The 25,916-nt window shown below is 57.0% G+C and overlaps 1 protein-coding gene across 1 annotated transcript in view; it reads right to left on the minus strand.

Moving 5' to 3' along the window:
* Positions 1-25,916, minus strand: part of DLGAP2 (DLG associated protein 2) — a 440,996-nt gene that overhangs the window by 15,435 nt on the left and 399,645 nt on the right. The window contains exons 8-13 of the mRNA XM_064477626.1: positions 24,204-24,351; positions 19,820-20,036; positions 10,708-11,057; positions 9,696-9,737; positions 3,940-4,025; positions 2,016-2,431 (exon numbers count right to left, since the gene is read on the minus strand). Of these exons, the coding sequence (XP_064333696.1) occupies positions 2,016-2,431; positions 3,940-4,025; positions 9,696-9,737; positions 10,708-11,057; positions 19,820-20,036; positions 24,204-24,351 (1,259 nt within the window). The remainder of the gene's footprint in view (positions 1-2,015; positions 2,432-3,939; positions 4,026-9,695; positions 9,738-10,707; positions 11,058-19,819; positions 20,037-24,203; positions 24,352-25,916) is intronic.

Here is a 25,916-nt window from a genome sequence, read left to right on the forward strand (position 1 = left end):
CTTAGTAACGTCAGCACAGCTTTCGGCAAGACAGCTCTGACTCTGAGCCCTGATTCCACCGCTACCTCTGCAGGACGTGGGGCAAGGTTTCACCCTCTCTGACCCTCCGTCTCTTCTTCCCTACAATGGTGACAACACTTTCTAGGGATCACATTATGAGGCGCCGTCGAAGGGGAAAGTAGTGCCCTGAGCACAGCGTGTGGCACAGGGCAAGCGTCCAGTAGGTGCTGGCTCGAAGACTTCTTTAAAAAATCTTGACAATAATCCTTGAAAAAATAAAACCTGAATTAAAGGTACACAACAAATATGGAAAATCACGGGAGGCAGGCTGTGCTCTGCGCTGTGTCACCAACACCGCAGACACGATGCCCCCACCTCGTCCACACACAGCGGGAGAGCGGAACCTCCGGACGTGTCCTGAACGGCGCACGTTCAAGTGAAGGCAGGATAAAAGGCCGGCGGCGTGCTGTGGGGCCACGACCTGACACTTCGAGCTCTTGCTGGACTTTCCCCACCGCCTCCCCTTCAAAGGCAGCTCAGAGAGGAGCCATGGGGCGGAGGGAACGCGACCCGACTGGCTGCCCCAGGCCGCACGGCCCGGGAGGGGACGTGTAGTTCACCTTCCGTGTCAGCTTGGGGTGCTTGGTGTGCTTGGTGTGCTGTGTTTCACCGTGTGATCAGGACGATACGTCCCTGTTGCAACACGAGTGGTGCTGACAACCTGAAGCCCTGCTGACCAGTGAAAAAACGCTGTGGGAGACAAGTGGGTTTCAAAGGTCTGAATGTGAGCAGTGCCCGCTTGCCGTGCCCTGGACGGACATGACGCTCGCGGACTGACGCCTGTGAGCAGCCTGCTCCTGCCACCTGCCGCGTGCCGGCCTCACACAGCGATGCGGGCGCAGCCGAAGGCCTTGCCCCAGCTGCACGGCCCCAGGTCCTCAGTGTCTAATGTCAATTCGGGTGAAGCAGATGTGGCAGCTGATGACCAAGAGGACAAGGCGGGGGGCAGAGTTGGGGACTTAAAGGCCACCTCTCCTCTTCCCACATTAACACCCTGAGTTCCCACCTCCAAAGACAGATGCACCGATCACTTTCTCAGCCTCCCCGGGTCCCAGGGCCCCTGCGCTCTGTGAGTTTTGGTCTTTTTCACTTCACCCTGAGCTTCCTGTCCGAGGGTCATCGGCACGTTCTGTCACAGCCGTGTGCAGACATGCGGAAATGCCCAAGGACATGGGCTGCCCTCCTGAGCTCCACAGCTCACAGCGGTCCAGCAAACGCACCAAGGACTTCGTGGGAAAAGAAAGCAACTCAAGAGAGCATGCTCTGTCAGGGGAGACGGTCCGAACTGCCTCTGCGACACTACCGGTGAAGACCAGTGTTAGCTCTGAGTGTGCGGCAGTCACCCTCATGGCCGTCTTGGTTGGCAGCAATTCATAAAGGGCGCTGCTCTGGGCCATCCTGACGGCAAGTTTCTCCAGGGACCTGGAGGCGGTGCCTTTCCAGAGGGGCCGAGACCCCCGGCCATAAAGGGGAAGCTCGGTGGGGAAGCCACGGTCCCCATGCAGCCCGGGGACCGGGAGCTGGGAGCACCCCAGCCCCTGAAGGGCCGGCCGTCAGGGGCTCCGGCTTCTCTTTGGCATAAAGCCAGAGCAACGTCTTACGAACACGGTTGGCAGTGAGTCTAGGAAACGGCTGAAATGCTCCAAGTCAAGTCGTTGCCAGAACTGAAGAGAACTGGCACACGGAACAGGAGACAGCCCATCCCACCAAGAACACCGTTTCCACAGCCTAGCCCACTGTCAGCAAAGCAAAGCAAAGTAAAGCAAAGCAAAGCACAGGAGGAGCCCGCGACAGCGGAGCGGCTGCCGTCCTTCCTGGACCTGGTGGGGCGTGGCCGGACACACACTCACTTAAGGGACTCGAGGATCAAGGGGCCTGTCCGGCGGCCTGGTCGTGCGCCCGCTCTACCGAGACACCGCTGGCGCCTGCCCGGCACAGGGGCCCTGGGGCCTTACTTTCCTCCGAGAGGTCGTTTTCTTCGGCCTCCCGCTCCATCTCCTTGCACCAGCCCTCCATCCGCTTCGTCTCCGTGTGCAGCAGCTTCAGAAACCACGAGCCGTCCCTGCGGCACGGCGACATGCGGCCGCTGTCCACCGACTCGAGGGAAGCCTCCAGCCAGGGGTCGGCGGGGGGCAGGCTCGCCGCGTCCACCGGGGCCCTGTAGTCCTCCCGGTAACTGAAGAGCCCCTGGGTCCGGACGGTCCGGACCGCCCCGTACTGAGTGGGGGTGCTGGGCTCCGAGTGCCTCTGGAAGGAGGACCCGAACTGCAGGCCTTTGTCCTCCGTGGCGACGTGTCCCGGGAAGCCCTCCAGCTCCAGGTCCGCCTGCACGCCGGCCGTCACGCTGTTGGAGCGCTTGAAACGTCCGTGTCTGCAAAGGAGGGAAGGGAGACAGATGGGAGCCTCTCCGTGCTGCCCTCTCGGGACGGAACCCGAGCACACAGGCGAGGAGCCGCCCGGACCGCCGGCCACCAGCTCGAGGGGAGATGCCGCACGCGGCTGTGTTACCAGCATTCTGTGGTCTCGCCTGTGAAGGGCCACCTGGTTTTGCAGACAACCAGCCTCTGACACCTGCCTGTCAGTGTCGGAACAACGCCCACGTGAGGCTGGAGTTTCCTGCAGGACACAGTGAAGGCTAACGAGGCCCAGGAAACCACCATCCGCCTCTCAGAAACGCGCCACAAGCTCACGTACTCCTGTGGCCGCGTGTGTGTAAAACCACCGTTCATCTTTCACAGATGCCATTCCTTAACGCAACGGCATCGGTCTCTCCGAGTCTGGGTGACCTGTCACTCACCTTTCAGGACATGGCTTCCTCCCGTCTGAACAATGTGCTACCATCCTGATTACGTCTTTTACGCAGAATAATGCATCCAAACTCCAGCTTCAGCTGGTGTCTCACAGACACTCTCATCACACGTATTCGAACGTCACCCAGCAGTCACCCATCCACACAGCCAGTTACTGCGCTGCTGGCAGGGACGAGCCTGGATTGGCGTCCAGGTCTAGCAGGGTGAGAACCGTGTGTGCGTGTGCGTCTGCACCCCCAGCCCCTCACCAGCTGGGCCCCGGCTGGCACCCAGCTGTGAGTGCAGCTGGTAGAGGGTCTGCCACGATCTCCGTCGCGGGAGCAAAGGAGACGAGAACCCCCCGCCCCAGCACCGGGGGGACGGCGGGCAGCAAAAGCCCAGACCCCCAGGTTCAGGAGACACTGGGTGCTCAGAGGGCCACGCCCTGGGGATGCCACTGGGTTGTGTCCTGGATTCCTGTGCAATGAAAATCTTTGGGGGTTGGTCCTGAAACCTTCCACTGAGAGCAAATTGCTGGGGTGTCACCAATCAGACGCTAACTGGAGATCCAGATGCAATGCGCTCATCAAAGTGTTTTTATGAAATTTACAAGATACGCTATTTTAAATATAAAATAAAGTGAGCACCCGCTCCTGTCACAAAACAACGCTCTGGCGTGGACCTCCCTGTGCTCTGCAGCTGGAGGGGTTCTTCTGAAGTGTAGCCGTCCCAGCACAGCTAAGGTTTACCCTTCTTTCAACCTCCTGGTCTGTCTGTCTGTCTTTCTTTCCACTTCTAACATTATACGCTGAGAAACAAGGACTGTGACCCTCCGAGCTGTCAACCACGGTGCTCTCATAGGTGGCAAATTACTTCAGAGAACATGGTCCCCACGCCGTTTGCAAAAACAAGGCGCAGAAGGATGCTAACTCATACCGCACGGCAGACATGGCACAGTGTAAACACATGGCCCTGCTTCCGCCAGCGGCACGACTGCCAGTGGCCGGCGCGGTCCAGACACTTGCCGTGGGTTTTTAGCCCACGGCTGTGCTGGGGAGACGCCGGGTACTTCGAGGGGCTGGACTCTCACCGTTTCTCGTCCTCCACCTGCACGCCGATGGAGTGGTACTCCCGCAGACCTCGGCTCTCCGTGTCAGAGTCCGTGGCTGTTTCCACCTGGTTCAACACAGAACATCTTATTTTAGACCTGAGACATGGGGCCTGGGCCAGGGACTGTTCGGTGTGTGTGAGTTCATTTGCTATAATTAATTATGCATTTGTTTGATTAACGCAGAGATGCACTGGGCCCAGTAAAATCACAGGGAGGGAGGTGCATTCACACCGATGCAATTACGTTAGCACCGTGTCTGGTCGGATTCTGCATCACTACTTGAACTCAACCGCACTTCAGTCTTTCAAATGTGTGCAAGTAAGATGGCTTAGTTCAGCCGGGGCAGACAGAGGCTCTGCTGGATCGCGTTGTTAGAGGACGGGAAAGCTCCTGTCACATCGCACGGGAAGGAAGGCAGGCGCAGCGGGAACCAGATACAGCTGACGACAGCGCGGAAGCGCTCTGCTGGACGTGTGCTGACGGCTGCGTCCACGCACAGGAACACACGGAAGGCGCTAAGCGTTGACCAGGAACGCCGAGGCAGCCTCTCCACCTGCTGCACCCAGAGCTGACTCCCGTCTGCTGACGGGACGCTGCCCAGGGCAGGGGGACGTCAGAGCAGAGCAGGGGCCACGCATCCTACACGGAACCCTCACTGCGGCTGTCTGCCGACGAGCCTCCGCAAACCCCGGGAGCACTGTGACGACCATCAGTGGTGCAAAGTTAATGCACGAGAGAATGCCAGCAGCATGCGCTTTCTAAAAAACCCACAGAAACTACTAAAGCCAAAACAAAAACTCTCAGTGTGAAAGTCTGCAAAACCAAAGGCTACTTTCGTCACAGACGTTAGCCCGGCTACTTGACTGGCCCTTTCCTGCTGCATCAGAAGGACTTGGGACCCCAGTCCGAAAATGCCAGAACTAAGCTGTAAGACACAGCTTTTCTTAGGCGTGAGCGCTACACGGGTAAGACACAAACCACTGCACGAATAATTGCGACACTGCCCCTGCGAGCCGTGAGAGAAAAGGGCAGACGTGACTGTGATCTGGGCTGCCCCACGGCCGAGCCTCTGTCACTGGGGGCTGGCTCGCTTTGTGCGGAGTAGAAGTCTCCACACTAAGCACTGGTATCTATTTTCCGCTCACCACGCCCCGGGCGCGATGCTAACAGAACAAATACTTCTGCTCCTGGTGCACACGACCCCCCTGCTGTCCTTTCCAGCCGCATCGAACACTCGAGGAATCAGACAAGGTGACTAAGTTGCCCAGGGGTGCACAGCTCGTTGGGGGCGGAGCCAGGACTCACGTCCGGTTCTCTGTGACCACAGAGCCCTGCTCTGCCCCGACCCGGTGACCAGAGTCAGTGCGGCCACGTGGAGACTAAAGCTGCCCATTAGCTGCTGAACTGTGGGCAGTGGCCGGGGGCGCCTGCTGTTCGCTGGGGTAATTCTGAAAACACGGACAGAAGCCTAGTGTGGCAGCTGGAAGAGGAAACAGGGTGGCTCCAGGCAGAAGGACGCCTGAACACAATTCCCAGCTCTGCTGTTAACCACCACTGCCTTGTCTCAAGCGGCCGTGGCTTGCACAGACCGCCCGGCTGGACGTGGGGACTGCTGCTGTTACAGGGTTGTGATAAAAATTAACACTGTTTTATTACTACTAGTAAAATTAGCACAATTAAAATTATAATAATAAAGTTAAAAATGTCCCACGCCAGTGCGGGTGGAGCCGCCCCCCACCTGATGGATGAAACCTGACCTGTTCGGTCAGCCTTCAGCGGAGGGACAGTTCGGACACGGCTGGTCCGCTGTCCTTGTCAGCGGCGCTGCCAGACGTGGGTGTCTGCACAGGCGCGTGCCTCCGAGACGCCCCCAGCCCACGAGGTCGCTGGGTCAAAGGCGCTCCACTTCGCAGGTCTGGGAGACGTTGTCAGATTTGGCAGATACACAATACGGGTGAAATCAACTCATTTGTATAGTTTTAGAGATTTTTTCCTCCTAAGAATGTTCAGAATATTTGCTTCACTTACTCCACTTTTAGGGCTCCAGTCGGAAGAGGTTACCTCAGATTCTGACAAAGTATAAGGTGAAACGGGGAGAAGAGGAGGGGGTACAGTAGGTTCTGATTTAGTCACGACACGGAATCGCTGTGCAGTTGTGCAGACGGTGGCTACAGCATTCCCCCGCGGAGATGCTCACGATACGCGCACGAGCAGCCGGCGCAGTGACCGAACACACGCAGAACGCACGCGTCCACACAGATCCAGAAGCACACCCCAAAGGCACTGAGAGCACAACCCAAACACAGCGAACGAGAGAACGAGCTCCTGGAGCCAGCCGGGCGCTGCCCCCGCCGGCCGCGTGGCACGCGGCTGCGCCTCGAACGTCTTCTTCCTCATCTCAGAAGTGAGGCAACGTCGAACAGCTGGTTTGACTGATGCAAAACTCTCCGTGTGAGGCCGGATTCAGGCGCGTTTCTCCGCAGCCAGTATCACGCTCCGCTCCCACCTCCACTTCTACGACCATCAGATGCAGTAACAGTGATGTTAAATTCGAGGAATGTACATTTAATGAATTTTATAGATGTTACAGTGGTTGTCGTGGAAAAATGAAACCTTCTGTTTCTCAGAAGGTAACGGTGGAGGGGACACGAGAAAACCCTGTAAGTCCAGGAAGAGTAGATATTTATCAACTTCAGAAATCTGGGGAGAGCTTTATAGAGATGTGGGGAAAAAAGCAAATTTAGGACCACGGAAAGGAATTACTATTTTGCACTGCGGAAGGGAAATCCAAGGAGTCTTTTCCCAGAAAATTCTGGCCAGAAGTGTAAGTAGATTGTCAAAGTTCCGCGAAATATATGCATATATCCACTTTTACAGGAACCACGGCGCCCCAGGCACTGAGAAGAGAGGTGAAGTCAGCAAAACCGCTGTCTGTGAAGCGAACTCCATGCGGAGCAAATGCTGTGCTCAGGGACCCTGGTGGACAGGACGTCGCCCGGGGCAGCGGCGGCTCCTTCCCAGGGGAGCGTTCAGTGCCCGCATCCAGAAGCCCTGCCTCACTCACAGAGGGACTGACCCCGAGCTGCCGCGCGAGGAGGGGGGAGGGACGGTCCTAAACGTGCTCCGTCTAAGAAACGAGGAGTTTGGTGTTACTGGAGGGTTTGTGTGTGTGCACGCACATGTGCGGTACTTTAGTGCATGCACACGTGTGAGTGTGCCTGTATGTGCATGTGTGCATACGCGAGAGCATTGTGTACTGTGCACATGTGTGAGTGTGCACACACATGCACGAGCATGTGTGCATGTCAGAGTGCACGTGTGCAAGCATGTACAGGTGAGTGCACTCATGTGCACGCACATGTATGAACATACACGTGCATGTGCCCATGCACTGTATGGGCACACACGTGTGCGCACGTGTGTGCGCGTGAGTGCATGCACACGTGAGTGTGCACGTGTGTGTGGGTCCGGCTTTGTGGGCAGTCAGGGCTGACGGCCGCAGTGGGAGGGATCAGGGAGAAGGAAGCCGGCCGGGGCCGTGACCAGCACTACTTGCTGGAGCCCCAATCTCAAGTGTCTGCTCTCAGCTGCGCTCATCTGAGGATCTGCCCTCAAAGCCTTGCACCCAGCAGGGCAGGTGTGCCTCTTCCAACACAGAGGCGCCGCACCTCCCTCAGGAACTGTCGTAAGGCTGGCCCTGCTGTTGTGGGTGCTGAGGGCCCCGTGTCAGCCGATGCGGATCAGGGGGGTCAGGGTGAACCCGCGGGACCCCACAGAGCACATTTAAACCAGTGATGACCAGGCTTTTGTGGGCCACCACCTGGTGACCTCCCAGAGTGGGAACTGCTTCCACTTTAGAGATGGGGCGACTGAGGTCGAGGGGACTGAAGGGTCCCTGAACAGAAAAGCAAACACAGCATCTGGAAACAGGAGACGTTTCAATAGACACACACACACACACACACACACACACACAGCAGGAACTCTGCAATAACAGACAAATCACAGAGAAAACCAAACAAAAAAATGAACACAAAGAAAATTGTTAAAGGTCACCATCGTCATGAGGAAAAGTGAGGTCGGGCCAGACAGGGGTTCCAGGTGAGACGACAAGGGTGCTGGCTGGGCTGTGTCATCAGGAGGCCCCGCACGCAGGTGCAGCCCAGATCTGCACAGCCTGGTGGCAGCGGGTCCTGGCAGGTGCCCGGAGCTGAGTGGCTGAGGACCCTACAGTCAGTGGGTCAGCCCAGGCCTGGGCACCACGGACAGTGGAGGCAGGAGGCAGCCCTCTGCTCAGCGTGAGAACAGTGTTTGAGAAGGGAAACCCTCCACCGTCTGCATCTGGATGAAACTCCGCCCGTTTCGCAGGTTGGCTGTGGTTCTGGGGGATCAGTCAGCGGCGGGGCGGGAACCAGTCCCTCCAGCGTGGGAGCAGCACTGAGAATGCCAGCGGCCCTTCCCCACGAGCCGACGACGGAGCGCGGGTCGGGGCGGGCTGGCTTCCCTTACGTGGGATGGTGGGGGAGAACCTCAGGGGCTTGGGGGGAGCCCGCATGGCTCGCATTTCACCCCCGTCTTGGGGTCCCCCTCCCCCTGCGGCTGTGAACCTGCAGGCAAGTCACTCACCCCCAGCCTCGGTCTCCCTGTCCCTACGGGGGGCGGCCCCCGGCCCGCGGGGTGACCATCAGCATCCCTGCCACTCTGCGCCATGGCCCATCTGCCGTCCTGGGACACTTTCCTAGACCGTCTTTGTATCTACGGGGGTCTGTCTGTCCCTCCCTCCCTCCTGTACCCTTGAGCCCATCTGTCTTGCACTCATCCTGGCCCTCAAGGTCTGGCTTTCCCGCTCACTTCAGTCTGGCGGAGGTGGGGTTAAAAGCTCACACCGTGCTCTGCACTCTTTGCAGCCTGTAGAAGACAGTGGTGTCTGGGCACCCAGTTGCTCCCACATCCACATGCCCGCCAGCCACGCGCCCCCCATGTGCCCCACCACTCGCACTGCCGACATTAACCGCGCACGCTTGCTATGTGCCAGGCGCTCTGCTAGGCGCTGGGTTCGAGGGTGGCAGGGGCGGCTGGGGTGGGTCCGGGAGGGCAGACAGGGTGGGGGTCCCCTCCAGGGAGGCACGATGCCTGGAGCGGGATGGGGTGCCAGGCGAGCAGAGGCGCTGGGGGCTCTTGGGGTCAAGTGGAGGCAGGAAGTGGGGGCGTCCTTTCTTTACCAGCTGGGGCAACCAGTTTTACTGGTTTCTGGAATTATCCGAAATTATGCAGAATATTCCCACTACTTTCAGGTAAAGTCAGCGACTCCACCTGCTCAGAAGTGGACCCTGCCAGCCTTGCCTGGGGCGTGGCAGGCGGCAGGCGAGCAGGCCAGGCAGCACAGGTGACCGGGAGTGCGACCGCGGCCTCGTCGGTCTGGGGCCCTCACGAGTCTCCTCTGGGGTGTGGCGTCAGAGGCAGACAGGTCTGCGTGAGAGCGACGGCAGCCGTGGGATTCACGGCCCCGCAGGGCCTGGGCCGCAGCAAGTTGCTTGCTGGTTCTGATCCTTACCTCTGCTGTCACCCCGGGGGGTGCGAGGGTTCCCTGCAGAAACTCGGGCACCTAGCAGAGGGCCTGGCATATAGAGTCAGGACAGAGGACGGTGACAAGAGCAGTCGTGTGAACAACCCAGAAAGGGAGAGAAAATAAAATTCATGCGTACTTGGCGTTGGGAGTACATTTTGGTACTTACATCTGACCTTGGGTAGGACTGATGCTCTGGGAATTCAGAGTCCTAAACAAAACAACGAAGCCACAGTGTGGAGACCAGGTTCAGAGGACCTAGGCAAGTGGGCAGTCTCCCCAGCCTGCTGTCCCCTGTCCCCGGGATGCCCAGGGCATTGCTCCCACTCACACCGAGCCAAGCCTGCCGCCTCTCGGTCAGAGCACTGCTCACCCTCCTCCCGGGCGCCAGCGAAGCCCTGGGATTTTTAAAGCTTCCGGCTGGACACAGGCTGGACAGAAGGGTGACAGGAGGTGGGAGGGGGCCGTGCTGGCCGAGGATACCATGGGAACCCTGGGTCGCTGGGCCGTGCCATCTCACTGTGGGGGGCATCCACAGCATAAACCACGGGAAATGTCCGTGTTGAGGACTGTCCTGTGCAGTCCCGGGATGGGGTGGGGGCCGGACGGCCCTGCTGCCTAGCCTGGCGCCTTCCCCACCCCTGCGCTCACTCCAGTGGATGCAGAGATGGGGTCGGAGCAGGGCCACGGGGCAGGGCCACATGGCCAGGTCTCGGGCAGACTCTGGGGCCTGAGTGGAGCTGGGTTGGCCCTCAGTGGTCGGGATGCAGCCTGCACAGGCAGGCTGGGGCCGGTGTGGGGACTGTTGGGGCCGCCTTGCGTGGCTGTGAGCCCCTGCATTGTACAAGGGCCCCTCTTGCCTTTGCCTCGGTTCCCACTGCCTTTCCTCCCCACTCGCCTCTCTGGCTGCAAGGCTGTGAAGCTTTCAAAACCTCAGGCTTCAATGAAAAACACTTTCCTCTTAAGCATCTGAATAACCTATTTCCACACTCTGCAGCTGGCAGCCCCGGAGATGGCCCCGTGGGGGCCCTCCAGGTGGCGGGGGGGCCCCAAGACGTGCAGGGGCCTCCACTGGAGGCCTCCCCTGTGGAGCCTCGGCCCCTGCAGGGACCCAGTGAGGCCCCTGGGCCGAGGCCGGCTGTGCTCGGTCTGTGTCACGGTGGGACGCGCACGGGTGGTACCTGGACCCCGATGGAGGAGCGCCGGCTCTTGAGGACCTCCTCGGCCTTGGATGCCAAGATGGCCTTGTCGCTGGTCCGCCCCGAGCCTCCCTGGCCCTCGGAGGCGTGGCGCTGGGCCGCGGCCGACTCCAGGGCGAGGCTCATGGCCTTGGTGCTGTCCAGACTGTCCGTGGAGTCGTAGAGGCTGCGGCCGTCCTGGGGCCACGGGGACATCCTCTGGGCACGGCTGTCCTGGTAGGCGTCCTGGGTGGACTCGGTGCTGCTCTGCGCCGTCACCGAGATCAGAGGCTTGGAGGTGGTGCGGGGTGGGACGGGTGGCGGGGTTTTTTTGTAGTTTGTGTAGGAGATGGCTGTAAGAGAGACAGAGGCTGGTCAGCACCGCACAGGAACCTGGTCACACCCGTCCCTCCCCGCCAGCACCAGGCATGTCCGTCCTGACGTCCAGCCTAAAAAGACGGTGCAGGATGTGGGGGGAACCGCGTTACACTCGGAGACGGTCTACACGGATATGCTGGTAACAGCAAAAAACCCAGCCATGGCGACAGACTAGGTAAGCTGTGACTCAGCAGGACAGAAGGCGGCATCTCCCAGCAGGTCTCGGCACCGAGGGAAATACTCTCCAGCTAAACTACGTTAAAAAAGACTGGGAGTTGATGCTGTTTTCAACCGTGTATCCAGGTGCCACCCAGGCTGCTCTTCCTTCGGACCACCAGAGCGGACGTACGGTTTGAGGCCATTGCTGTGTGTCCATCCAGAGCAGCAGGTACGGGCAGGACCGACGGAGCCAATTCTGCAGCCGCACCGAGAGATTATTCCTGACTGGTTTTGGTAGAAGTACAGCTAGAACTTTCCTGGAAGAGTACTATTCTCTTCTATGCCTGCAAAGCCTGGACGTCAAGTCTACTCAGGGTTCTCCTGAAAAACACTCCAGAAGTGCATCCACATACACGTTCCTGCTGCTTAAAAACATCAGCTCGCAGCCGCTATGGAAAACAGGACGGATACTCCCTAAGAAACTAAAACCAGAGTCACCCTACGATCCCGCAGTCCCACTCCTGGGCATGTATCTGGAAGGAACTCTAATTTGAAAAGACACCTGCACCCCAATGTTCACAGCAGCACTATTCACAACAGCCAAGACACAGAAGCACCTAAATGTCCATCAGCAGACGGCTGGAGAGAGAAGCTGTGGTGTATTTACGCAATGGAATACTACTCAGCCATAAAAAGTAAAACAACGCCATTTGCAGCAACATGGATGGACCTGGATTGGAGATCCTCATTCTAAGTGAAGTAAGTGAGAAAGAGAAAGAAAAATACCACATGATACCACTTATGTGTGGAATATTAAAAAATGACAAGAATGAGCTCATTTATAAAAAAAGAAATAGACTCACCGACGTAGAAAACACACTTACGGTTACCGGCGGGGGGTAGCGGGTAGGGATGAATTGGGAGTCCAAGATCTGCAGATGCTGACTGCTATATACAGAACAGATGAACAACAAGGTCCTACTGTGCAGCACAGGGTACTACACTCAGTACCTTGTAGCAACCTAGCCTATAATGAGAAAGACTATGGAAGGAAGTGCATTTATGTATATGTGTAACTGAATCATTGCCCTGCGCACCACAAACTGACACAACACTGTAAACTGACTCAACTTCAAAAAATAACACACCACTTACTGGCACCGAGACCACACGCTCACTGCTCTCCACCGTCAAACCGCTGGCGGATGCTCTGCTGACACGGCGTCCGCCTGAGCTGTCACTGCAGGCGCTGTGACTGGGCGCCCGGGGCTGCAGCCCCTCCCGTGGGCACCAACGTTGCCGCTGCTACAATTCTGTGGGGCTCCCTGGGTTCAGTAAACAGGCCTCTGGTGGCCACAGTCAGACCAGAGGGGCAGGCAGTGTGAGAAGAACGGGGCGGCAGCCGCGTCCAGGACAAGCGGGGAAGCGGTGACCCAGGAGCAAGGGGGCCTCCAGGAGGAGGCGGGCTGGGCAGAGGCTGGGGGGTGGACGTAGTGGCCACGCGGGAGAGGACGGGCGGTGGGTGGTCCCGCAGGAGCCACGGCGCGTCCCCCCCTGGGGTTGCTGCAGCTCGGCGTGGGCGCACATGGCGGGATGCTGGGGTGCCACACGGGTAGAGAGGGCTCCACAGTCAGGCAGGCGGTTGGTGTTACCGATGAAGACTTCTCTCATCAGAAAGATTCTCCAACCTTTCATTTGATTTTCCCCTGGAGGTCAGAGGCTCTCACTCGGGGCGGAGCTGCGAGTGACTTGACTTTTCTGGGGACTCAGCCTACTGCCCTCCTTCTAAGTGCCTTGGATAGAACTGTTTACTCTTAAATGGCTCCTTAGAATTAGAAGCTGGGAAATAGAGTATAGAAAGAACTAAAAATGCTCATTTGATCTTGTTAATCTGCTGCCATGGAGTGAAATAAACAAAGACATCATTTTACACTTTCAAGAAAAATGCTCACTTGTTCAGTTGAAATTTTGGGTGACAATGATCGGGCTGATGTTCAGACAAACATATACGGATGAAAAGTTTAAATTTAATTTAGCAACATCATTCTATTGAAGTTTGACAGCTTCCAAATGCAGATTAATCAACAGAGAAATTTCTGGACAATCTCAAGATTTAATTAAATAAAACCAGTCTCATATAAATTTTGAAGTAAAAAAATGCAATGACTACCTGATACCTTTAGGTATCTGAAGACCTAACTACCCTGTTTTTTTTCTGTTGAGTCCAGGCACGCATGTCCGTTTGGGTTTAAAAGCTGTCATCAGTCACTTCACCACGAGCGTAACGCTGAGCAGTCCCTGGAGGCTTCCGAGCGGCTCCCTGATTCCGGGGAGCGAGGGGAAGGGCACTTCTAACCCCCTTCCTGACTCTGGATTCCGCTCCCGTCTCAGGGAGCAGAGGTGCTGGCGAGACTCACCCCGCGAGTAACCGGGGTAAGGCAAAGTGGCCGCTCTATAGAGCGCCTCCTCTCCCGAGTCTGTCGGCACCAAGCACAGCGTCTGTGCCACCAAGGAAAGGTTAATTGCGCTGTTTAAGATGGAGGGAGCCGTGCGTGTAATAGATTTTAGGAAGATTTCTATGAAAATTGCGTGAAACCCAAAGCAGCGATGCTTCAGAGAAGTCGTGTTGGTTCTTCTCTGTCAGAGCTGAATGAACGAAGCACTGAGGAGGCACGTGGGAACTCTGCTTTCCCAGGTATGCGCGGGTTGAGTTAATCTCCTTGGACCCTTTCTGAAGAAACGGCTCAAAGCCCTGACTCACGACCGGGAAGACGGGGGAGGGGCACTGGGCTGCTGACACGACTGACCCGGGGAAGCAGGGGGACTTACCCCACCAGGACAACAGCTGCTCCTGAAACCCCGTAGATCTGCCCTGATCACGAGATCCCAGACGGCACCGACCAATAGCCACAGTGCCAGTGGCCAAATTTAAATGATCTGCGCTTCTAAAACATCTAAACATCTGCATGACAATTGAAAACCAGCTCCTCTGCACTTGAGCTGCGTTTCACGTGCTCCACAGTCGTGGAGACCTCAGGGTGACAGTACTGGTTGGCGGTCCCCAGACCCTCGCACCCCTGGAGCGAGCTGGTCTGGAGGTTTTCTCCAGGCAAAGGCAAACCAGCACTGACCCACCCATCTGTTCAACAGATGACATGAAGCAAAGGAAGTCGATCAGAAGGACTTTCCTTTTGGGCTTCAAAGTGTTGGGTTAGCGAATCTACTGAAGGAGAGTTTGGAGAAACACATTTTATTCGAGATAAACTAACCTGAATGGGAGGAAATGACGGCCGCCCAGCCTGCACTTTCACAGGACTTCGAATGCGAATCTCAAACATGAACACGTCGTTACTTTAAACGCATACCTAATTACACCTGGAATTCTGGACATCATCCCTGAATTCAATCCTCACAAGTCATTTGCAAGCCAAACAGAAAATTTAAAAATTAGCATTCTATCGTATAAAGCACAAGCACGCAATCAAGACAAAAGATATTCCAAAAAGCAGAGATCAACATTCTATGTGAACGTCGCAGCCACACTTGAACTCACCGCACTCTCTTAATTAGAACTTCAGAGATAACAGCATGAAAGGAATCACAGTCATCAGCCCAGGAGTGTCTAGATGAGCCTGGGTGTTGGAGAAACCAAACCAGAGGCAAAGAGTCCCCATAAAAGATGAAAGCTATTTTGATACCTTAATTAATGTTAGTCTCAAAACGTAAGTGTAAATTAAGCAGGACTCAGAAATCACGTTCCACCAGTGTGCACACGGTGGCTTCCCTAAAGTTACAAACCCCGTGTGGGCCACCCAAGTTCTGGGGCAGCAGCGAGGGGCCGACGCAGGGCGTCCACCTCAGAGGTGTTAATTAGCCGGCTCTTAACAGCTCGGGCACGGTGGAGCGACGGCAGCTGCGTCCCGGCTTGGTACACTTCCTGTTCCCTATGTTTAAATATTAAAAAATCCACTTTACACAATAAAAACCTGCAGTTTGGGAAGAGAAACTGAAAATGGACCAACTTTTAATGATGTGACGAGCCACCTAAGTTCCTAGGCACAGAACTCGGAGTGTTCGAAGGGCCAGGCCGCAGAGAGAAGGATGAACAGTGAATTCCGGTCTTCAGCGCGTTTTAAAGAGAACGTATGTAAAGTTACGAAGTCCTGACGACCAGTAAACGCAGCGGCACACGCGGGACGACACGGTCGCATTCCTCCCATTTCCAGTGCTCACGCACCTTCTGCTTCAGCACAAGAACAAGAAACTAAATACAACACTGAGCGATTCGGTTCAAAAGCTTCGCTGCAATATTTCTTTGTTCCTGAGAGAACAAAATTATTTTGTTTTCAGGGTTCTTAGAATACTTTATAACTTTGTGAATTTCAGTAACTGGTTTTCATTTAATGTTTTTAAACTAACGTAAGGAATAAAAGCCATGGTACCAACGTTTCCTGAACATATGGATGAGATGATGCGAGTACAAACAAACAGGAAATAGAACTCACTGCCACGGCCTGAATTCTTGGGCGTCTAGTATCTCTCCATCTTTAAAAGGGGAGTCCATTTGAAAAATAAATGAAAATTAGGGTTTTTGTTTTAATAAATACGCACTTTTGTTTGAACTCACCTGATCAGGGGCTGGGAGGGGAGGAACTTACACTGGCACCTACACTAATCAGATGAAGAGCAAATCAGTGAAGGCTTCCTGGAAGAAGTGATTCCCGAGTTGACTCTGAAAGCATAGCTAGGAATTAGGCAAAAAAAAAAAAAAAAAAAAATCACCAAAATGCAAATTCTGGGCTCAGCAAATAGCACATACAGAAGCACAGAAGTGAGAGACTGTTTGGAAGGGTCTGTGCCCACGGGGAAGGAGGTGGCTGGGGCCGGGCCAGGCTGGGTCATCCAAGTGGCTCACTGACCGCGGACACCGTGGCTCTGACTCACTAGGACAGGAGAGCATGGTGGGCGCCAGGAGGGCAGAGTGGGGCCGGGCTGTGCTGTCAGAAGGAGGGTCAGAGGCAGGTGGAGGGGAGGGAGGCCACCAGGGACCAGCTGCAGGGCTGAGCAGCCCTCCAGGTGAGCAGGGCCAGCCTGCGGCGGAGGCGCAGGGGGAGGGGCAGGCTGCCGGGGTCGGGGTGTGGCTGAGAGGCAGATGAGACGGGTCCCAAGATCGACTGCGCGACTCACTCGTCCACCCGTCTGCTCGTGCACGAATCCACTGACTTGTTTAATCACTGAGGACTAGCGCTAGGGGGCCACACGGCGAATCTGGAAGGTTCACTTCTCCATAGGCAAACGACTGTTTCTCAAAGTCACGGATCCACCTGCCCCCGATCGCAGTGGCCTGATGCCATCACCAGGATCTTCACAGGGGGACACCACAGGGTGGGAGTCAGCGGACATGTCAGGAGGGAACAGGCAGGGTCACCGGCCGGAGCTGAGGAAGCCGGCAGACGCCCCCGGCTGGAGGCGGGCTTGGAAAGTGGCCAGGGTGCCGTGCCCCTGAGGGGCGTGCCACGACAGAAGCACGCACAGCGAAGTAAAGCCTGGCTGCGGCCGGCTCCCCTGCCACGCTTTGTGTGGACTGTCCCTCTGTTGTAATGGCTTCTGGAACCAGCTCTGACACAGGCTGAGAAAATTTGCGACCCAGAGAAAAACCACTATAACCTAATTTCATAGGTTCCATGGCCGTGCCCTCGCCTCCCGAGAGAAGTCGGAGCAGGTGTGTATTTAGAGGAGTAACTATCTGATGAATGGCTTCACAGCTGAGAAGAGCTGTGTGCGACACGAACGGCAGATGTTCTCAAAACTGCTTCACAGAGCGAGCAGGCACTAACCGGCGAGCGGCGTGTTTCACAGCCGAGGACGGATCACGGCGGGCGGGCCCCGCTGCCAGGCTCCCCGGAGGCTGGATGGAAAGCGTCTGTTTCAGCGGAATTGCTGCCTCACCGAGGGGCGAGAGCGAACACAGGCGGCCTCCGCCCGCCGCAGACGAGCAGAGCGCTCCCGCGCAGCGGCCGGCCCGTGTGCAAAGCAGCGCCCGGGACACGCTCTGGGGCCTGCTCGGCGTCCGGCCATCGCGGTGCGGACCGGCATCACGCGCTCGCTTTTACGCAGGCGAGGCCACCGAAGACCGCCCGCGTCCATGTTTCACGCTCAGAAAGAAACACTTAAATCAACCTCCTTCTTCAAAACAATCGCTGGGAGTGGCTTTGAACAGAACTTTTTAGGGAACTGTTTTCAAAAGCAAGTTTCCGAAGCATGAAAGTAAACCAATCTGTCAAAATAACCTTTCTCTCCACACACATGCCCATCACGGGTGGCTGCTGGATGCTGTGTGACCTTCCAAGCAGTGTTTTGACACAAAATCACTGAAGTCCTGACTTGCCTCACGGACAGGAGGCTCTGAACCCCGCGGGAAGCTCAGCTCCGACAGAAAGTGCGCGTCTGCGTCGGCTCCGCGGGACGCTTCGGGTTTCCTGCCTCTCGGGACAGGGGCGCTTCCTTCCTTTGGAGGTTTTCACAGCCTTACTAAGTAGACTACGGTCGTGTGACACCTCAGCTCTATTTAGGGAGGAAATGTTGCAAGTACTCCGCTCACAACGCTTAGGGTAAAGCAGGGCACACAAGGACCTAATGAGGCGTTTGCACCTACAGGTCTTCAGAAAGGCAGCTCGCAGCCCCGCAGCCCCGCAGCCCCGCAGTTCTCCTACTGCTGTTCCCGTTTCCTCTCTCGTTTTCCAGAACAGCCCCTAACGCTGGAAGGCACGTCTGCCCCCCCCCCCCCCCCCGCCACAGTCTAGAGGAAGCTTGGACTCCGTAACTAGGCCAAGTTACGGGAGAAACTTTGAACAGAAGCATTTGCAGGGTAACTTACTTGGCACATGCATTTTGGGAAGATGAGCTGTACATAAATTAGGGTGTTCGTCTGATCTGCACTGGTTCTTGTGCGATCTCCCTGCCATCTGTTCTACTTTTATTCTCCGCCTAACGACAGCTCTATGAACAATGAAGGCATTTCCCACCAGGTAATTATTGTTTCAGAGTGTTTCTGAAGACCACGGGAGTGCTTAACTTCACTTGCTCCTGAGAGACATTCAGCAAGTATTGGTGAATGTATCAGTGACTCTCTTACAGTGTGTGTGTGTGTTTAAAGTGCAGTGATTCTAAGGCTCATCACTTCCCTAAGTTTCTAATTTGCTCATTTTCCATGTTTCTTTCCCCACAAAGGGCCGAGCAGGAGGGGTGGTCCCTGACTTCACGAGGGGATGGAGCAGGGGAAACAGGACACCGGTGGCTCAGCCCCGCCGCCCACATCACCCCTCGGCTGCCCCGCCGCCCACCGCGGTCCTGGGCGCTGGCCTCCCCGACCCCGGGGCTGGGCTGAGACCACGGCGCCCACCAGGGCCCCTCGTTTCTTCAGAAGGCGGGGGCTCAGCCGTCGGGGGGACGGAGCATCGCAGATCTGCGCTCACAGCTGCCAGGTGACATGAAACGAGCCCAGAGGGCTCACTGCTCGCTTTGAACACTGACCCTGGGCCGACCTGGTCAATTACTCTTTCTGGGTGCCACTGAGAACCGAGAATCTGAAACGTTAACCCACCCACGGTCTCAGAGGGACTGATGGAACCAGGTTTGAATCCGGTTTCCCCTCTCCCGTCTACAGGCTCCGTGCGCTGTAGTGACGGTTTTAACCGAAGCGGCATGAGTCCTGCAACTTGTGACCACTGATGAGCACCCCGAAGTCCTGCTCACTGTCTTGGCATCAGTCCTACCTGCTCTGTTCCTGGCGTGGTGACAACTGATGGGGCCTTGTCTCTTCCCCACACTGGGCCCCATGTCTTCATCATGAGCGAGGTCCTCCCCAGGCCCCCTGGAACTGTCCCTGGTCCCCCCCACACCCGCGCCTTACCTGTCTCAGGTCACCGCCCTGCAGCCCCACTTACCCCACTGCTCACTGGCCGTGCGCGCTCCGTGGCCCTGCTGTCCTGAGGGCGCCTCCAGCCACGTTTAGTCATCATGTTACATAAACGGTGGCCGTGCGGCGAGATACCAGGCAGTGATGCTTAGTTCGGGTGGGACGTTTTGCAAGGGGTGGACGTGGTTTTCCCTAAGAGCCGATGGGAACTGTGCCCCTGAACCGGCCCGGCCTGAGGTGATCCGTGAATGTACATCCACGGTCGATTCGCTCTGCAGCGCTGAATCGCACTTTCAGATGGGGTCTGCGGACCAAGCTGCAGAGACCCAGGCCAGACACCAGGCTCAAGGACCCTAGGAGTCATCGCAGGTTGGCCGAAGTTTACTGCAATTAGTAAAATTTGGTCCTTAAAATGACCACCTTCCAAATGTCAGCACTTCATTTTTTTTCTTGAATACGATCTTATGAAAAATCTATTTGACTATTTTAAAGAACCTTGATAATCAATCGATTTCATTCTAAGAAAAAGAAAGGTTATCTATGAGAGATGTTTCCGCTGCAGACAGGACCGCGGCATCGCCGGCCCCCAGGGAGGCTCCCAGCCTCGAGGACGGAGTCGCTGCCGTGGGTGAAGGAGGGCGCTGACCCCCAGGAGGTTACCTGTGGTGGGCCTGACGGTTGAGGCGATGTCGGAGGCCATCACGGGGATACATTCATCATCTTGGGAGTAACCAGCCTGAATGGCTCGGAGGTAACTGTGACTCCGCGTCCGGAAGCATCCAGGGAGGTCGAGGGCGTCCATGGCCTGAGACTCCACTTCGCTGAAGACGGACTCGCACACGGACTCGAACTGCCCATTGAGCTCCGCCTCACTCATCTGAAACGAGCGACAGCAGGTTGACGGCCAGGTCCAGCCGCAGAAGGACCAGAGAGACTGAAACCCACCCCGTCTTCACTTACCGTCTTCGTTTCCAGCCTAGTTCACCTGAAATCCACACTGGGGATCGTTACACTTGGGGAAACACTAAGGTGAACGCCAATGCCAAGACGTCGCTGGACTCTAGGGCCCCCCAACCCCGGGGCAGAGCTGTAAAGGATGGCGGGCCGTCGTCACCATGTTTAAGGGAGACGGTTGTTTAAATGTGTAGCACGTGGTTCAAAATACTAGTCTATCCCTTCCTCTCTGTTTCCCACACGGCACCTTCATCTCCCCTGTGTTGACGGCACAGACGGCTCTAGGAGGCGAGGCTGTGCTCGCAAACCACGGGCAGGGGCACAAGCTGCTTCTGCTCTGCTCCTGCTCACAGCGTGGAAACTGAGCACAGCCCGGCAGCCAGCTCGAGCCCCCGTCCCGGGAGAGGACCCGCGCAGGCGGGAGAGCAACGGCTGGCGCAGACAGGAGCTCCCGCTCTGGCGTCGCTTCCAGGTCTGGGGCACACGCATCCCTGCCCCACCCGGTAGCTCAGTCGGTGAAGGAATTATTTTCAAGCCCTGAGACTTATTTCCAGGGACAGTCACCCTGGGAACCTAAAAGTTACAACTGTATTTAAAAAGAAACGATCAGGCTTTGGAGACTGGAGGGGTCCTAAGAGACGTGCACGCAGGGGCCTGGCCGTCTGCGGGGGTGGGGGTGGGGGCGGACATGCTCTCCGGGTTTCTAGGTGGTGATGCGCGTCCGTTTCGCAGAGTGAAGTCTGGAGGTTCCAGATGGGAACCTGACACAGCGACCTATAGGGCTGAAACAAGGCTGCGGCCCGCGGGGCGGGGACGGAATGGGAATTTAAGAATGGAAGCCCCAGTTGGGCTGGAGATGTGCGGCCACTCCCAGGCCTGAGGGGTGGGGTTGGGGGTGGTTTTCGCCAGTGGGGGGACGGGACACAGATAAAGGCCCCACCCCGTGCACTGTGCGGAGGGCACATCCCTTGGGGGCACCTTCTAGGTTAAGGCGTAAGCGGGTGTGGGGTGCAGGTGGGGGTGCTGACACGCGGGGCCGAGGCTCTTGGGAGGCCCCGGAGGTGACACAGACTCGGAGCCTGGGCAGAGGCCCCAGGACAGCCCCAGACGGCCTGCCGGGCCTCCACTGCCCCCTGCCCGGGAGCCGGAAACCTGGGGCAGGTGTCCACCTGCAGGTGGCTTCTTCCCCCTGGAGTGCCTCTGCTCGCCCGCGTCCCAGTCCCTCCTCCTGCCGGTCCTCATGGCTGCCGCCACCCGGTCCCATTGCAGCCAAGCCACCCACTGGCGTCATTCCTCCCACTGCTTAAACGTCCCCCCCCCACCCCGCCCCCCTGAACACTCGGGGCACGGTAACAGGCAGACAGAGAGCTGCTGCTCTCATCGGCAGAGTAACTCTTTCCCCCTAACTGTTCTCAGAGTAAAAGCAGGTTTAAAAAGTCAGATTTCCCCCCCGTAGGGATAAGACACCGCTTGCCCACCTCTAACCGCAGACCTACGCGTGGACTCGGCTCCTCCCTGAGATGTTCATGCGCTGGAACAACAGCTCCCTCCCTTTCGCTGGACAAGGCCTGCGTGAGTGGAGCCCAGCGGAAGGTGCAGAGGGGACTGAAAGCAGGACTGCCTGCCCGGAGCCCAGCATGAGAGGGAGGGCCTTTGGTCGGGCAGAAAGGACCACAGGAAAGCGAACGGCAGCTGTGTTCATCCAAATGGTTCGAGAGTGTCTGGCGCTGGACAGAGACGCAGGGATTCAGGGCAGACAAGTGATGGCATCCTGTCCTGACAGCCTTGGGTACCTAGTGAGGGAGACACGCCCGGCACGCGTCCTGGCTCGAAACCTGACATTTTCTGGAGTGTGGGTGCCTTTCGGTGAGTTCTCCTGTCTGCGGAATTGCATCCAGGGGTCTCAGGCTGCCTCACGCCACTTACGTCAAGGAGCCACGTGGGACGACGGAGGTTGGCCGGAGCGTGAGTGACGTGCCACCGGCCCCTGGACACAGGGTCCCAGTGGCGCCCGGGCCGCAGACCCGCCCTGGGCCGGGGGTGCCTCCGTCGGGAAGAGAGCCCTCCAGCTGGCCTTTCACAAGCAAGAGATGGACGTTCCAGGAAGGCCCGTTCGGCCAGCGCCCCCAGCTACAAGGCTGATCAGGGAGGGTCTAGAAACGAGGGTGACTCGTTCCCCCAAACTAACAAGTTGCTGAGAAGGACTTCAGATTGGCCTAGACAGGCACTGAAGTGACCTGTTCTCCGAGAGTGGGTGTGTTCACTTGCTCGAGGGAGATTTGGAAAAGCGGGTATTTTGCTCTGCAATTCAAGCCACGGCTCAGCCCACTGGAGGTGTCCCAGGAGGCGTTAAGCCAGCGGCGTGAGCACTTGGTGTGGTCTGAAGCACCTGACTTCTTCTGTGAACCTTAAACTCAGAAAATCACCAAAAACTGCTTTGAGAGAAGCCAAGGGGAAGACTGGGACAGCAGCGAGAAGGTGACGGTCCTGGTGGGGCACAGGGCTGCGGGCTAACCGGGGGTCAGACGGACACCGCCACAGGGCACGCGGGGCAGTGAGGTGCAGCCGCTGTTAGAACCACTGTCGCCAGCAACGCCGGCCCTGGGTGTGCTACACAAGAGTTGACAACAGGACACGGACGGGTGTCTGCACACTGTGTTCACGGCAGTGTTATTCACAGCAGCCAAGGGCTGGAGGCAGCACAAGTGTCTGCTGACGGACGAGGGATAAACAAAATGTGGTCCATCCACACAGCGATCTAGTTTTCAGCCTTAAAAAGGGCGCAAATTCTGACCCCTGGGCGGCATGGATGGACCTGGTAGGAAATGAAGTAAGCCAGACACGTAAGGACGAGCACTGTGTGAGCCCACTCGCAGGAGGGCCCCAGCGGGGCCAGACTCACAGACAGGAGGAGGCAGACGGTGGGGGCAAGGGCGGGGGCGGGGGGAGTCGGGGTCTGACGGGAACAGCGTCAGTCTGGGAAGACGAGACAGTTCTGGAGAGGCAGTGGGGACGGCTGCACAGCAAAGTGGATGTGCTCAGTGCCACTGGCTGGTGCGCTTAGAAAGGTCATTTTACCACAACTAGAAAAAGTGCGCATGTCGCAGAGAGGGGCTGCGATCACACTGAAACAGCTTTTAGAGACAAGGAGACAAGGGCCTGGTCCAGACTGAGGAGGGGACGTCTTTCCTGCAGGGAGGGTGCAGGGAGGCCCCCTCTGCACAGAGGTGCCGGCCCCGCGCCCACATCCCTGAGCTCCCCTGGTTCCTGGGAAAGTGGGGCAGTTGCCAGAATCATCCGAATGGAGGAAGAGAAAGGAAACGTGGAGACTGTTGCGGGCCGGCGACCTCAGGAAGATGCCAGCCCGGGAAGAAAGCAGCCAGGGCCAAGAGCAGAGCTCCGCGGTGGCCTCGGGCTGAGAACCGGGCGCCTCGCTCCCAGGGAGCGGGCGTAGCTGCCCCGACACCAGGGCCCACCCACTCCCGCGAAAACAGCCACGCTGGGGCCCCAGTGTGAGACTGAAATCCCCGGCACACTCGAGGTGCTCTGGGTCACGGAAGCACTGGGGACCAGGCACGGGAGGGGACGGAGGGTGACGAGGATTTGAATGGGTCGAGGGCACGCTCTGGTGGGGAGGGGGGGAGAAGGTCCAGGAACACACTGAGGTCCCTCCCGCTGGGCCTCCCTCTCCTGGAGCAGGAAGAAGCCAAGGGGAAGGTTTGGGGACGAGCAAAACTAGCCCCGCCCCCACGCACCCTAAAGGACCCGGGAGGTGATCCTGCTGGCTGCCCGGAGCTGCTAGACCCCAGAAACCCCTGTGAACTTCAGCAGTGGGTGCTGGGCGGCTCTGGGTGTCCCCTGGGGTGGGACGCAGACCCTCCACGTGGGGAGGGGGACGAGGTGCAGGAAAGGAGGTTGCTCTGCCAGGAGGGACGCAGAGGAGAGGGTGCAGGAATGAGACAGGTAGAGATGCCCCACTGATCTAGTAAAGTTTCTGGGTTTGTGGTCCCCCAAGACAGCTCTAGCTGGAAATTCGCCTCTGCTCACGGCCGGACCCAGTGTCCCAGGCAGGGGAGGGAGGGACCCCGACCTGGCTCACACAGCTGGCCTGGCTGAGCGTGCTAACGGCTCTCATGTAGCTCTGGTTCCGGGAGCGGAACTTCGGGGAGTTGTAGTTGGCAGAGGGGTCCAGGCTGTGGCCGGCTGGCCCGTCGCTGGCCGCTGGCAGGTAGCTCTGGCTGCAAGAAAGGAGAGGAGAGGCGTCCGTGAGCATCTCTGCAGGGACCGTGTGACCCAGCGCCCAGAGGCCGGTGCAGAACCTCGTCCTGTGACGGTACCTTTGCCCCCTGTAAGTATTCCTGACAGACACGCTCATAAACGTGCGTCGCATCAGAAGCAGCGAGAGAGGCTGTTCTGAACCTGCTTTCAAGCCTGACTTCTTACGACCAGGTAGTGAAATCGGGACCTTTCCACACCGGAAAAAAAAAGAGCTGAAGGCACGGGGAACTCACCCAGCGCAACAGTGGGCTCGGCTCAAAACCCGAGTCTCATGAAAATCACGTCGGCTTCTGGCAGCTTCACACACGCAGGAAAACAAAAGGTGAAAACAAGCCATGCCTCCAGTTCCAACTTACGTGTAGTTGACCAGATTACACAATCCAGGCAGAGCAGACTGAGAAACCAAATCCATTTTGTTATCAAAATGATCTTTTTCTCCCCCCAAATAGCCTTAAAGTCAAAGTCCTCTGGTCTCCCTTCTCGTTATTTTGCAAAACGTTAAACGTACGGGAAAACCTCGAGGACGCCGGTCAGACCGCAGGTTCAGCTGAGCTCACACTTCTGGCTGACTGAGCTCCTTTCAAGTTCTGATGACAGTGTTTCCACAGAACAGTAAGAACTCATGTTATCTGACCCAGACAGAATGTGGACAGAAACAATTAATTTACTCTTCTTTCCTAGTTTGGATCACAACGGGACCATTAAACAGGATCACGGCACAGGCCTGTGCACACACGTGTGTGAACACGGGATTGCTCACTCTGACTCGTATTCGGCCAAAGTACGTTCCTGGCTCTTCAGAGTGAACTCTTGATGCAAACCGTTTCCTCTCTGACTTACTTCTTTAAAAATGGGCAGCAGAGAAAAAATGGGGCTTGATTACAAGTTCTGATTAAGTGAAGCTCATTTGTTATAAAGTCAATGTTTCGGGTAAAAGTAATAATAATTATTTTTAGCTATTAATAGAATACAATTCACGTTATAAATTAATATAATAATGATCTTTGTTTTAAAACCGAGTGTAGGTTTATTTCAGCTCTTCCCTCCTCTCCACTCAAAACAGACCAAAAAAAAAAAAAAAAAAAAAGAGAGAGAGAGAGAGAGAGAAAGGAAAGGAAATGGGGGAGAAGTGAGCTTGGAGCGGGTTCTGATCTTGCGTGTGAAGACATGTAAGTCTCTGCCTGACGCCCCCTCACTCCCGCTGCTGCGGGCAGGAGGTCCCGGTGGGGGTCCGGGCCGGGGGCTGGCCCAGCAGCGGGTCCCTTGGCTCCTCCGTGGCCCCGGGGCTGGAGACAGACAGGTGTGTGGCCACCCCCAGCGCCCGAGACCATGGCATGTGGGCCCGGGCTGGTAGGCCGTGACCATCGCCTGCCCCGTCTGCACGCGTGTTTGGCCCAGCTCCACGGCACGTGCGGGCGTGCGCGTCGCACCCCCGGGGGCTGCCCGGGCTCTCAGGCTCTTGGCTCCACGTTTGCTTTTGCAAAAACAGAAACTCCCTCTCCTCTGTGTTTCCTTGAAACCGCTG

This window comes from Camelus dromedarius, chromosome 22 (assembly GCF_036321535.1).
Source record: "Camelus dromedarius isolate mCamDro1 chromosome 22, mCamDro1.pat, whole genome shotgun sequence".
Taxonomy (NCBI): Eukaryota; Metazoa; Chordata; class Mammalia; order Artiodactyla; family Camelidae; genus Camelus; species Camelus dromedarius.